General features: G+C 42.1%; 1 protein-coding gene across 4 annotated transcripts in view; it reads left to right on the top strand.

The window, feature by feature from the left end:
* Window positions 1–14,514, top strand: part of Fancc (FA complementation group C) — a 119,926-nt gene that overhangs the window by 61,489 nt on the left and 43,923 nt on the right. For all 4 annotated transcript variants that reach the window (XM_029468271.1, XM_029468274.1, XM_029468272.1 and 1 more), the window contains exons 5-6: window positions 7,345–7,458; window positions 8,710–8,774. In XM_029468271.1, the coding sequence (XP_029324131.1) occupies window positions 7,345–7,458; window positions 8,710–8,774 (179 nt within the window). The remainder of the gene's footprint in view (window positions 1–7,344; window positions 7,459–8,709; window positions 8,775–14,514) is intronic.

Genomic DNA, 14,514 nt, shown 5'->3' with positions numbered 1-14,514 from the left:
TCTCCCTCTCCCTCTCCCTCTCCCTCTCCCTCTCTCTCCCTCTTTGATTGGATATTTTCTTTATTTACATTTGAAATGTTTTCTGCTTTCCAGGACTCCCCTTTGGAAACGCCCTACCCCCTACCCCTGCCTCTATGAGGGTGCTCCTCCACCCACCCACCTACTCCTGTCCTCCCACACTGGCATTCCCCTATACTGGGACATCGAACACCCTCAGGTCCAAGAGCCTCTTCTCCCACTGATGTCCAACAAGGCCATCCACTGCCACATATGTGGCCAGCACCATGGGTCACTCCATGTGTATTCTTTGGTTGGTGGTCCAGTCCCTGGGAGCTCCGGGGGGTCTGGCCTTTTGACACTGTTGCTCCCTACAAGGGGCTTCAAACCCTCTCAGCTCCTTCAGTCCCTTTTCCAACTCCTCCACTGGGGACCCCCAAGCTTAATTCAATGGTTGACTGTGAGCTTCCACTTCTGTCTTTGCCAGGTTCTGGCAGAGCCTCTCAGGAGACAGCCATTCAAGCTTCCATCAGCAAGCACTTCCTGGCATCCACAATAGCATCCAGGTTTGGTGGCTGTATATGGGATGGAGCCCCAGGTGGAGCAGTCTCTGGATGGCCTTTCCTTCAGTCTCTGCTCCTCATTGTCTCTTAAGATGCCTTTTAACTCTTAATCTAGAAGCAACACTACTGAAAACCTCTCAGTGCAACAACTTGCATAACTTGTCAAGCCTTTGGCGTCTGTCTCCCTTCTAGTTTCATCAATACTAGTGGGAGTGGCCATGGTCATGATTTGGGAACAGATGATTTCATACGATCTCAGACATTTGGGAAAGAGTGATGACTGCCCTTCCTTAGGAACTGTAGTGTTCTCATGCTGTGTATGGATAGGGGTAGAATAATTATGGCATGGGGTAGTGACTGTACCTTGTGTGTGCTTTCTGTATGTAAACCAAGTCAAGGTACCTGCCTAGTCATTGAGTTTTTCTTTTCCCTCAGCACATGTCCTGCTGTACTTCTTGCTTTGTTTTAGGAAAGTTGTGATGTTCTACTACCAACCCTATGTCAGGCTGTCACTGATAACTTCAGTTTATACCCAGACAGTACACAACTTGATGACACTGAAGTCTTCTTGCCAAAACCTTTTGTGTGTTCCCATTTATGCAAACGTCTAACACATTTTAAAAATATTTTTAAGATTTATTTTAATGTGTCTGAGTGTTTTGCTTGAATCTGTGTCTCTGTGACACTTGTGTGCCTAGTGCTGTCATGTCAGAAGGTGGTGTTGGATCCCCTGGAACTGAATTATAGAGCATTGTGAGTTGCCATCTGGGTGCTAGGAACCAAACTTCTGGAAGAGCAGCCAGTGCTCTGAACCTGAGTCATCTCTCTAGCTCCTGACATCCATTTTTAAAAGTTGTGCAACACACCTCCTTCCTGGGCTTTGTAGTGTGTGCTGCTGTATTTTTACTTGCGAGGAGGAGGAGGCGGCAGCATTTCTTTATTTTCTCTTCTGGGGTAAATGTAGGTGAAGCTTATACATTAGTTTTATGCTTGGATCATCTGTGTAAACTTGGGGAGGTATCAGGAAGACATGGTAATTTATGATGTTGTCAAGAACAGAAGCCCAATTTTCAACCTCATATCCAGGGTTGAAAACTAAAAATTACTTGCAGGTGATTCAGCTAATTTATCAATATCAGTGATAGCCAAATAAAAGTTCTGGTTATGATATTATAATGTCATAAATTTTTTAGACAAATATGCAAAAATACAAAAGAGGAAGTGGCTAATTTAGCTTTGGGGCACAGGGATTTCATCTGCTTAGTGTTCAGACAGCTCCACCTCTGGAAGTCACTCTAGACTAACAGATTGGATACTTCTAGAAGGACTCAAGAAAGGGGAGGTCAAACATTTTAATGTATCTGAGAGGTACACTGGGGAGACAAAGTCATTCAGTTGCACAAACCATGAAAATTAGCTTCAAAATGTGAAGATCAGCTTCTTAACTGATTTAAATTCAACTGAGCTTGCCTTGGAATTTTCCAGGACTCTTCCTACAGTGGTAATGTTTGTTGCTGCTTACGCTGTCCCTTCTGGGTGTCCTAAGACTCTAGAAGGCCCCAGGTTACCATGGGCTGTAAAATGACATGTTATCTGTGGGATAAAGCCCATAGCAGTATGAGGCTCTGGCAAGGTTACCAAATTGAGCCATTCTCTTTGAAGTACATACCAGTGTCATGCTTTTAGTTTTGAGGGTATATTATGACTTGAAAAGAAAGCAAGTTGTGAAAAAACAGAATTTCTCTTGTTCTTTGTAAAAAGGTGAAAAGGAAACCTGTAAGAGTTATAAGAGAGTTTTCCTTTCTGTTGAATTTGAATCAAGTGTGAGGATAGCTTGCAGTTACTCCAGGGAAGGTAAGAGATGGTAAGACAACCTCTCTTTCCCAAGCCTGTGGTACCAATTGGACTGGAATGTGTGTTGAAAACAGCATTGCAGGCCCCTAGATAGAGGTGCCAACAGGACCCCATGAGGCTCTGGGAGAGCAGAACAGAAATCTCAGAGAAAGATGGGTTTTGAAAGATAAGGGTACGTTTGGCAGCTAGAGACAGGCAGGAGATGTTGGCTTCCTTGGAAGAAAAAAAAAAACTTGCTAGAGCCAGATGAATAGGTTAGAAACTTAAGTTTAGCCAGGTGTGATGCTTAGGAACCTGTGAGGGCAGCAGCCATGGTGCCTGGTCATTATAACTTGTTTGGTGTCAGTTCTGCCTCTTGCTCAGGAGTGTTAGCCCTGCTTTACCCAGGCCCACATCATTCATGCACACCTCCTGCTTCCCTAGCTGCCTTGAGACGGCTCAGATGCTATCGTTCTGAAGTGCTTAGAAAACTGAGTTAGGGTCATCCTTCCTTCTGTTTCCAGACACTGATGGACCATCTTACCTCTTACAGTGCTTAAGTTCCCGTCTCTGCTGTCTATCACAGTCAAGTGTGTGTGTGTGTGTGTGTGTGTATGTGTGTGTTGTTTCTCATCCTACCAGCTTCTGTGGAATACATACTACTCTCAGTGAGCTTGTTGAATGAATGAATAAAAGGTCCTAGTTTTCAAACAGATTTTTTGTTTGTTTGTTTATTTAAAAACATGAATAAAGAGAGATAATCAACAAAGAGTACAGTGGTGGATATTCTAAAAAATTTTAATGATCAAACAAAGAAACTGTTTAAAAAAGCATAAAATAAATGCTTTGTCTTGGTCCAGGAATATCCACCTCAGCTTGGCTCTACTAGTTCTTCGTCCGAGCAAGCCCCACCCACGGCCCCTCTTTCTACCTTGGCCATGCTTGTTGTGATCCTCCTCAGTTCCCTCAGGAGCACACGCAGCCCTGACAACAGCAGCAGGGGAGGGAGGAACCAGAACATCTGAAAACAAGAGGGGAGGTTTGCCCAGTTGAGCCAAAATGCCTGAGAGAGCTCACCTTCCTAGACAAAGTCTTTCCAGTGCTCTTCATGAATCAACATGGGACTTAAAAATCCTTTTCCGGAGAGCCAGCTCAGAGGTTAAGGCCATTTGCAGAGGACCCAGGTTTGATTCCCAGCATCCATATGGCAGCGCACAACCTTTTATGTAACTCAAATTCCAAAGGATTTCATGCTCTCTTCTGGCCTTCAGGGACACAGCATGCACACTACGCACATACATCCATACAGGCAACCAATCAGGCAACATGTAAAACTAAAACAGCTCTTCTCAAAAGTCATTGTATGTGGGCTAGTGAGGGCATCAGCAGGTGAAGGCTCTTGCTGCCAGCCTTGATAATCTTGAGTTTGATCCTGGGACCCACGTGACTGCTGGAGAGAAAGGACTCTGGCAAACTGTCCTCTGAGCTCTGCATGCGTGCTGTAGCAGGTGCACATGCAAAGGGTCACACACATTTGAAGTGTTGTCATGTTAGTTTCTGTACTCCCCCCTCTGAAGGGCTTGCTGATGTGTGTGCAGTGCTTTACTGTCAGCACGTGCTTATTTGTCCATATTCTGTTTGCAGACACTGGCTTGTGTCCTTTGTTACTCCCTCATGTTACTGGATCCTCTCTGGGGGAGTCAGAGGGCTTCTAAGACCTGATCAGCTTGTTCCTCCTCTCAGTGCAGGCAACCAGTGCCTTGCTTTTCATGGCTCTGTGTTTAAAGCCCTTGCCACTAGGTGGCAGTGCGCTGAGAATCGACAGGTTCTCTGCCACTGGGATACATCCTCAACCCAGCTTAATTAATTTTGCAGTTTAAGCTTTACTTTTTATTTTATATATTTAAGTGTCTTACTTTAATGTTCACTCTAGGTGTCGCATGCATGCCCTGTACTTCTGAGGCCAGAGACAGCTTTAAGTCTCCTGGGACTGGAGTTAAAGATGGTTGTCAAATACCATGTGGGTTTTGGGAATTGAATCTGGGCCTTCTTGAAGAGTATCCAGTGGTCTTAAGTGCTGACCCTTCTTCCCAGCCCCTGAAATCTGCTTTTAAATGAGAGATTTCAGGACTAAAGCTTGCTTATTTTAAGAGCTTGTCAGTCCAGGGCAAGGCACAGTGTGCTGCTTTTGTGACCTCTGCCTGTTTAACCTAGGGCTGGACCTTTGTGCTGCTCCATAGCGGTTCATGTCAGGAAATCATAGACAAAACAGGCAGGTCTTAAACCATGTAACATGATTAAAATATATAACAGAGAGACGGCTCAGTGGATAAATGCACTTGCCATGCAGATCTGACAACTAAAATTCAATCCTACATGTAAGCCAGCTCATATGGGGAACTTGCTTCCCCCACAAACTCATACTCAGAACTGGAGGAACAGACTCCCTACACAGACTCTGACTCTCTCTCTCTCTCTCTCTCTCTCTCTCTCTCTCTCTCTCCTAGTAAAGCTCTTATTTGAACCAGAAGGCTTGTTCTCTTTCAGAGAGGTGGGACTAGGGCTCTTGGCCTTGAGGAGACTATTGTCTTTCATAGTAGAGCGACTGAGGCCATTGAGGGCCTGCACTGAGAATGTTCTGATTTGCGTCTGGGGGTTTTGTGGAGATTTGCCAGGTGGGTGGAATCCAGCCTTGGGCAGCATCTAACCTGTGTCTCTGTGTCCTTGCCTATAAGGAAGATTCAGTAAGAATACTGACATGTGTGAGGATTGGAGTGTGGGTCTGTGAAGCAGGTGCAGCAGCTCCTGCATACAAACTGCTTTCTGTATTGGTATTGGAGGGCAGGGTCTCCAGTGCTGCCTTCCCTCCCTCCGTCCCTCCCTACTAGCTTTTTCATACTAAACTCAGAACTGCTGATGTCCAAACCAAGCCTGTTTGACTGGCCTCCCCAGCCTGGTTGAGATCTGGGACGCCTCCATATGCTTTTGATACATGGCTAGATCTTCTCTGTCTACAGTACCTCAATGGCATGCATGTGGGGTCCAGCCTCAGTGTCCCTTGCTTTCTTGCTGAGGCCCTCGAATGCTTCTGTGTGGTATGAAGCTTATTTACTTTATGTTCTTAGCACAAGTTTGAACAGAAGGAAAACCAGCAGCAACATACAAGTGGTTCCAAGTAGTCAGTGCTCCTTTTAGTAAGGAGCCTTTGCAGTACAAGCTCCAAAAGCCAACTCTCACCATGGATGCTTCTGGCTTTTCTCCTTCAGCATGTTCATTTCTGTCAATAATGATGGCTGTGCCTCTGGGTTCTGGGTGAAGAGGTTGAAGTAGCTTCCTGCCACTGAGTCACTAAAGCAGCTCTATAAACTTGTCTAAGTTGAGGTCCTGGGCTGGGTCGCCTGCCTCAGGTTTCCAGCTGTGGAATTCTAACATAGCTTGGAGCTCTGTGCTCAGGGCCCTGAAGCAGGTGTTGCCCACTCTGAAAAAATGCCTCCTTTGTGCTAAAGAGCATGCCAGAGTCAATCAGAATTTCCCATTTGGGGAAGAAGCCTGTGGAATGATGGATGGGGTATATCACAGTGGCTGTCTCTGTGTTTCTAAGGTCTCTAAATCTCACAGTTGATAAAGTTTGTCATGTGCTCTTGATTATTCTTGAATATGTCAACTATTTCATGATGAAGTGGAGTCAAGTACACTGATAGATATCACAAAGACACAGGTGCCCAGTGTGAGTGCTGTATGGGGTCTGTGCCCACCATGGAGTTTAACCCAGGACTGAGTGCCTTGTCTTCTGCCCTGCTCTCAGCTGTCATGGCTGCCCATCTTTATACATTCATATATTCTGTCAGATGTTGTTTGCAGCACAACAGTAAAATGAGACTTTTTTAGTGTGATCCCTAGTGTCAGATTGGGATTTGTTTTCTTCATTGTATGCCAGGTACATCAAACGTATTTGGTAGAGATTTAACAGGAAGGCCTGGGTCTCTCTTCGTTCATTAGGATATCTTGTTCAGGAGCCAAGTCCTGGGAGTCTCAGTGTGGGGTGAGCTGTGCTTCACTCTCTGAGGAACTCTAAGAGCTTCAAGACCTTGCCTGCCAAAGCCTTCACTCACTGGGTTGATGCTGAGGGCAGCAGGGTTAAGGCTTACTCATGAGGACTGCTGTTTAGTGTGTGGTTTTAGGCACTTAGGGTTTCCTTAGGAATGCCCCCTTTCTTAACCTTTTATGCTCTTTGCGCTTGCCATCTGGGAGCTTGTATGGCAATTTTCTGCATGTAACCCTCAGCCATTCCCTGACATCCTTTCTCGTTGCGCTCATATCATTTTCTGAAAAGGACAAAATTTTTTTTTTTACTTAAAAAGTAGCTCTCCCTTTAACCTTGCCTATTGTGTCTTCATTTTTAGTTAGCAGATGTTTTCTTCAGCTAGACACTTGAAAGCACTTATATTTTCTTATTATCTAATTTTTTACATTAACCTCTTTGTACTAAACTCATGTATTCAGTGAACAGTATGAGATAATAACTTTAGGTTTTTTAGCAGTCAATTTCTAGGAACCATTTCTATGCAACCCTTCCTTTCCTTTCAGATAAGGTGGTGGTCTTTTTCAGGTTTAAATTCTTGCAGCTAGTCTGTGATAAAGAACATTTGCCGAGGCTGTAGTTTAGTGGCAAGTGTGAAGCTCTGGTGTGTGTAACTCTGTGGTCTGCACAGTTTAGAGATGGTGATGACCGGGCTCTTCTTGTGGTCAGTGTGGTTTGCCTCTCATTAGTCTTGTTCCACAATAACTTTGGTCTAAATTTTCTCTTAATGTACTCATTTTAGTGCTGGCATTTCTGCTTGATGTCTTGAGTTGAACTGGTTTTATAAGAACTATGGCACTTACAGGAGACGTTCTGGGCTTTGTCCATCTGCTTGGGAGAAGTTGACTTTTCTCTCTGTTTGTTTTCTAGGGTTTGTTATCTCATGTACTTTCCGCATTCAGATTCGATATGAAAGAAGTTTGTCTTTTTACCAAAAGTCTTGGATATGAGTCTATCGATTACTATCCTAGTTTGCTTAAAAATGTGAGTATCTAACTTTATTATTATTGGGTTTCTCACTGATTATGTGAGCAGCAAATGGGATGTTCCCCTCCTTCGGGGAGTGGTTGAACTTTTGTTTATTTTTTACCCGGGGTAAACTTGCAACTGACTGACCAACCACAAGGAAGATGTGTTGAGGTTTGTTCTGTTGCTTAGTACTGTAATGTTAAATTCTGTACCTGAAGGTCTAGGCCTATAAGTGAATTTTCACAGTTAACAGCTTTTGTTGTGCAAACCTTGTTATTGGTTAAATAAAACTGGCTACTACCAGTTACCGGAGGGATTAGAGGTGGGTGAACTTTGAGTTACCTGGTTGGGAGTGGAGAAGAGAGGAAGGGAGGAAGAATAAGGAAAAGAGGAGGAGGAGGAGGAAGTGCCATGAGAAGGGATCTACTATGAGTGCATGGCCAGGAGAAACGGCAAGTATTTGGAGAACACCTCCGGGAAGGTAGCCAGGCCAACAGTTAGAAAAGTAGATTGGGAGCAGCCCCTAGTAATTGTCAAAGCCAAGTAAAATAACCATAGTCTGAATTTCATTTGTAAACTGGTTGGGGGTTAAGTTTAAATTGGTTGTACTGCAAGATGTGAGGTACCCTCAGACTCTCACAATGCCTCCCTCACTCAGATTTCTGAGACGAGCATCTCTTAACCAATATAAACACAGCCTGGACTTCAGAGCTGTCTCATATCTAAAATAGCGCCACTGAAGGGATTCAAGATGGTCCAGTGGGTAACTGTGCTTGCCATGAAAGGACAGTGACCTGCGTGTGATCCCACAGAAAGGTGGAAGAAAGAGCCAGTTCCACAGAGCTGTCTTCTGGCTTCCATCTGGGCATGTGACATATGCACCCACACACTATACTCTTTTAAAAATGAGATCTTGGATGGTTATCAGCCATTTTGATGTTCTGGAAGTCATATACATGAAAATCTTTTTTTTTTTTAAAGGAACCTAAAAAGGAAGAAAATAAGTAAGCTCAGTATGTTTTAATTTTCTGTGGCATTGGTGTTAATTCTAGGACATTGATGACCTTTGTACCCATTGCTTTAGCAAAATCCTAGACATTTGGTGTAGAAACCCACATGGCAGCCAGTGTGATGTGACACTGCCTTCCTTTCTGAGCGTTGGGGAGGAAGTGGTGAGGGACGTGTCACTCTCAGCAAGAGGAATGGGGATGAGGTAACCAATCGTGTGGCAGTATGAGCTGACCTGCAGCTGATTTTGTTTTACAGATGGTTTTGTCATTAGTGTCTGAGCTCAGAGAGAGTCATCTTAATGGATTGAACACTCAAAGTCGGTAGGTGTTAAACCAAACATCCCTCTGCTCAAGCCTCAAAAGGTGTTGTTTGGTTATGAGAGAAAGGTTCACTCTCTCACTGCAAATGCATGTTCACAATACGGTTAGCGTCTGTGTAGAGATAGTATTGTAGTGGGAAGCTCTTTTAAATATTATTGTTTAATGTCACTCTTCTCTTAGCAGTCACAGGGAAGTTAAGTATGAAATGCCTTTGGTGTACACACTAGGAAAAAGCCCGTGCATGTACAGTAAGGAACACAAAGGAAAAAGAGTCTCAGGCTCACCCTGGGGCTCCGTGCAAGAGGAGAATGTGTGGACTCTGGGCTCTTATTTTCATCTCTTTACCCTGCCCCTTCCTTATGTGTGTGTATACCTTATACACAATTGGAATGTTTACAAGGCAAGAGATAGTTTGATGTGCATACATGACCCAACTTTAAGAAACTCAGCGTTCTAGAATCTAGACTAAACAATTGAGATAGATTCAGAGAAATTAAAAAATAATTAATCACATCACAGATGTTTCTTTACTCTGTGAGCAAAGTTGGAACTGTTTTCATTGGTGAGCACTACATTTTTAACAAATCATTAACCAAACGAATCTAGGCACTGAAGAGACTGTGTTCAAAAACAATTTTTTGAAGCTGTCGCCAGCTGAAGCGCTGTCAAAACCGGTGTTTGTCTTCAGACTTTATGAGTGCAGGACTAGTAAATGTTATGACTCTTGGAGAAAACACTGTCAAAGATCCTGACAACACTGGATTTGCCCCTCTCTCCCCCCAAGATATGACACCAAAAGTGTAGGCAACAAAGAAAAATAGATTGAAGGGCCAGAGAGGTGGCTCAGTGGGTAAAACACTTGCTGTGTAAGCCTGGTGACCTGAGTTCAACTTTGGAATCCCTGAAGATGGGAAGAGAGGAACAATTCCACAGAATTGTCGTTTGATCTCACACATGCACAGTGCACCCTCCCCAACAACAACAACAGTAAAAATAATAGTAATAAAATAATAATTTTAATGTTAAAATTGAACTTTATTAAAATTCATTAACTTTAATTAAAATTTAAAATTTGGGCACTTGGTAGCTCAGTGGTAGAACATTTGACTGGCATACTTAAGGCCCTTGGGTTGAACCCTTGAAACTAGAGAATACAATCTTTGTGAATCAAAGGATACTGCCAAGAAAGCAAATTAACAATATAGACAAAACCTATAGAATGAAATAAAACCTTTATAAGTAATATCTCTGAGATAGCAATGCCTATAATTCTTGTAATTGGCAGTCTGGGGCATAAGAATCATGAGATTGAAGTGAGCTTGGACTCTTCTGGGGTGTGTTGAGACAGAGTCTCATGTAGATCAAGTTGGCCTCAAAATCACAGAGACCTGCTTGCCTCTGCCTTCCAAGTGCTGAGACTTAAGGCATGCACCACTATACCCAGCCCCCAGATTGGACTTCTTAACAAGTTTGAAGCCAGTCTGGGCTACATAGTGAGACTGTCAAAAACCAACCAGCCAACCAAACAAATATACAGATTTCTTCCATAGGAATTTGTGTCTAAGATGTCTAGACACGTGTAAACAGCAGCAACAAACACCCAGAACTGGACAGCTGCTGGAGACATATTGTAGTGGCAGAGGGCTAGCTTCTAACATTCTGCATTTGCCAGGCTCTGGGTTCAAACAAAGGGAAAACAAAAACAAGCAAAAGACTTAGCTTGAATAGGCATTCTATCAGAGAAATATATGCCTGGTAAAATAGGGCATGACACACAATTTTAATCCCAGGATTTGGGAAATGAGGACAAGAGGCTCATCCTCTATATAGAACAAGTTGGGGACCCTATCTCTAAAATCAAAACAGAGCAAACAGAATACCTGGCCACTAAACAAATGAGAATGTATGCAACACCACACCCAACAGGGGGCATGTAAACCAGAGCTACAGTGAAGTACCATTTAATGCTTGCCATGATGATGATAGAAAGAAAGGAAAGGAAAACCCCAAGTGTTGATGAGGAGAAATTGGAGCTCTGTGTATTGCTGGTGATAGTATAAAATGGAACAGCCACAGTGGAAAACAGATTTTCTAGGAGAATTAAACTGCATTTCTGTGTGACACAGAAAATTCACTGCAATGTGTATTTCTTCTCTCTTTTCTTTTGCTGATCTCTGCTCTGCCTTCAGTCCCAATGAATCTACCTATTCTAGGACTTAATATACATGGAATAAAAACATATTTGCTTCTGTATTGGACTGGTTTTACTAAGCAGTGATTAAAAACACTGATCAAAAAGAGGGAAAAGGGGCTCCTTGCTCTTCTGGGTCACAATCTATTGCTGAGGACAGAGTCAAGGTAGAAGCTTGAGCACAAAGTTGGAAGAGAAACTTTGAAAGAACACTGCTCCTGCATAGCTGTGTTATACAGCCACCTGCATAGGGATGGTGCTGCCCACAGTAGGCTGGGTCCCCTCACATCAATTAGCATCTAAGACATCTCCCACAGACATCCCCACAGGCCAGTCTGATGTGGGTAATCTTTAATTGAGACTTCCTTCTCAGGTGACTTTAAATTGTGTTAAGTTGATGGTTAAAGGTAAGTAGGAAATTATCCTAAAAAAATTAAAAGCATTAAAACTATACACCAATTTTATTAATTGACCACAGCTAAAAGACAAGATGTGTTTATATTTCAGTGGACATTTTCCAATATAAAAAGAAACAAGTTTTATGTATGCACAAGCATAGGAAGATTATGTAAACATGCTTAGTAAAACAGTCCAACACAGAAGCAAATATGTTTTTATTCTATGGATATGAAGTCCTAGAATAGGCTGGTTCATTGGGACCTAAAGCAGAGCAGAGATCAGCAGCAGGAGGGAGGAGAGAAAGGGAAGTTATGTTTAATATATTTAGTTTGTTGAGAGCAGTAGAAACTTTTGGATAAATAATAATGGCGAGAAGATGGCATGTGAACATATTTAGTGTTAGTCACTACTGATATATGGCTAAATGATAACTTATTTATGTTTTACTGCAATGAGAAAACTAAAGAAAAAAAAGTGTGCCACTGCGTACTCAAGTGAAGTTTACAACACTCCTTTCAATGTCTGTTAAAGGTTTGGATTCCATACATTGATCACGAGTGTGTGATCTAATCGAACCACATTGGTAAACAGTGTAGTAGCTTATTACTGAGTGTGGTATACCCTGCAAGATGGCTCAGTGGGATAAGTGTATTTGCCCTAAGCTCAGTGACCTGAGTCTATCTCTAGGACCATGATGGAAATGCCAGGGCTATGTGCAAGTCATTGCAGAAGAGACAGGTGAATGGACAGTAAACATGAAAGGAATGGCAAGAGCATGCATGACTTCAGAAGATGGCACAATAGAGAGCCCCAAATGTTTTTCCTCCACTGGGTAGTAAGGACATAAAGAACAAAGTCAAACCAGCTAATCACAGTAGCAGAGTTCTGCAGTTCTGGATACAGACACCAGAGGGAGCAAAGATCACTGGCTCGTGTAACTAAAACAGAGGACATTCATTCCTGTGAGGCTTCCCTGCAGAAAGTGAGCAAGACTAGAACTCAGATGTCATCCGTGGCAGTGAGACAGTAAGAGCAAACTGTATGCTTTCTACAGCAGTCTCATTTTATACTTTAGTTTACACTCATTTTTACAGTTACTTTTAGCTACTTTAATTGGGTTTATTTTCCTTTAAAAATTTGAGTATATTTATTTGTTTGAATATCTTTTCCTGTTCATATATTTTAGGACCATTAGATAGTGACCCAGAGATTATTTATTTCTGATTATTTTTAAACTTTATTTGACAAGGTCTCATGTATGAGGCTGGCCTCAAACTCACTGTGTAGCCGGGATAACCTTGAATTTGTCTCTGCTCTGCAGCGCTGGGATGACAGGTGTGCACCACCACACCCAGTGCATGTGGTGCTTTAGGCCAAAGCCAGAGCTTTGTGCATCTAAATAAGCATGCCACCATCTAATCTGGGATCTCAGTAGATACAAGGGCATACGAAGAACTGAAAATGAAAGGATGCTGTGGAAGGCTGTGAGAGTAACATACACACACACACACACCACATAACAAAAAAAAAGCCATATATATATGATATATATATATATATGGTATATATATATATGATATATATATATACCATACAACTATTGTAAGAGGTAAAGGGTGTTACAGAAGGAGAAAAAGGTCTCTTCTCTAGAGATTTAAGCTGTAAACAATTGAACTTAGCAATGGAGTGCACAGATACAAAGTACACATAGAAAGATTGGTGGAAAAAACATAAAATAAGGAGAAAGGGATCCTACATTTCACTTTGAATAGTGCTTTTTTTTTTCTTTTTTGTAATAAAGAATGGTAAATAAGCCGGGCAGTGGTGGCACACGCCTTTAATCCCAGCACTTGGGAGGCAGAGGCAGGCGGATTTCTGAGTTCGAGGCCAGCCTTGTCTACAGAGTGAGTTCCAGGACAGCCAGGGCTACACAGAGAAACCCTGTCTCGAAAAAACAAAACAAAAAAACAAAACAAAACAAAACAAAAAAAACAACAAAAAAGAATGGTAAGTGGACAAGACCTAGGGTGGTGCTAACAGCCAGTTCAGCCAGTAGATATATGTGGAGCACCCCATATAATAATAATAATAGAACACACATTACTCTCTTAGAGTATTCTTCAGGATAGACCATATTTTGGATTATAAAACGCATCTTAGTAAATTGAAGAAGACTTAAGTTGTATCAACTGTCCATTTTGATCACTGTGAAGTAAAACTGGAAACTTTACCAATATGTAAATCAATACATTTTAAAACAGCTAGTGCTCAAAGAAATGATACATTTAGAAAATTACCTTGAGAGAAATGACAGTGAACATGCCACATGCCAGCACTTGCAGGTTGTGGCAAAAGTTAGGATATTCATTTAAGAAAAAAACCTGAGTTAGAAAGAGGCAGCAGATTAGAATAGCCATCAACAATAGAGAAGAAAAAATTTAAAAAAAAATAAAAACTGAGAGAGGTGTGCAGGACTTAGTCTTGGGCTGTGAGATATCACTAAACAGCTGTATGCCAACAACTAGGACAGTCTAGAACTGGAGGCTGTTCTAGAAATATGCAAGTCTTTAAGAAGTAAAAATATGAGCAGATTAAGTCAGGTGATCAAAACCTCCCAACAAAACCCCAAAGATCAAAAGGCTTCACTGGAAGAGTTAAAAATTCTTTTAAACTCTGCCAACCTCCTAGAGAAGAGGGGGACACTTTCAAATCAGTTTATAAGGTTAGCCATCTACAGATAACACAGTCATATACATGTATGCAAAGAAAACAGGGTTAGTTGATATCTTTGGCACATATGTGAGTAGTAGATCTATACAGAGCTTAGTACCACCAATTACCAGGGAAATGCAAACCAGAACTGCATAGCAGTTTATATAAATAAAGGTGTAAGGAGGCTGGATGTAGTATTGTATATATCTTTAACTTCAGCATTCAAGAGATAGAAGCAGGCAGATCTTTGAGTTCTGAGACTAGTCTGGTCTACTTAGTGAGCTCTAGGCCAACTAAAGCTACATAGTAAGATTCTGTCTCAAAAAAAAAAAGAAGAAGAAGGAGAAGAAGAAGAAGGAGAAGGAAGAAGAAGAAGAAGAAGAAGAAGGAGAAGGAGAAGGAAGAAGAAGAAGAAGAAGGAGAAGGAGAAGGAGAAGG

The sequence above is a fragment of the Mus caroli genome, chromosome 13 (genome assembly GCF_900094665.2).
Source record: "Mus caroli chromosome 13, CAROLI_EIJ_v1.1, whole genome shotgun sequence".
Taxonomy (NCBI): domain Eukaryota; kingdom Metazoa; phylum Chordata; class Mammalia; order Rodentia; family Muridae; genus Mus; species Mus caroli.
This window is presented reverse-complemented; position numbering and strand designations above follow the sequence as displayed.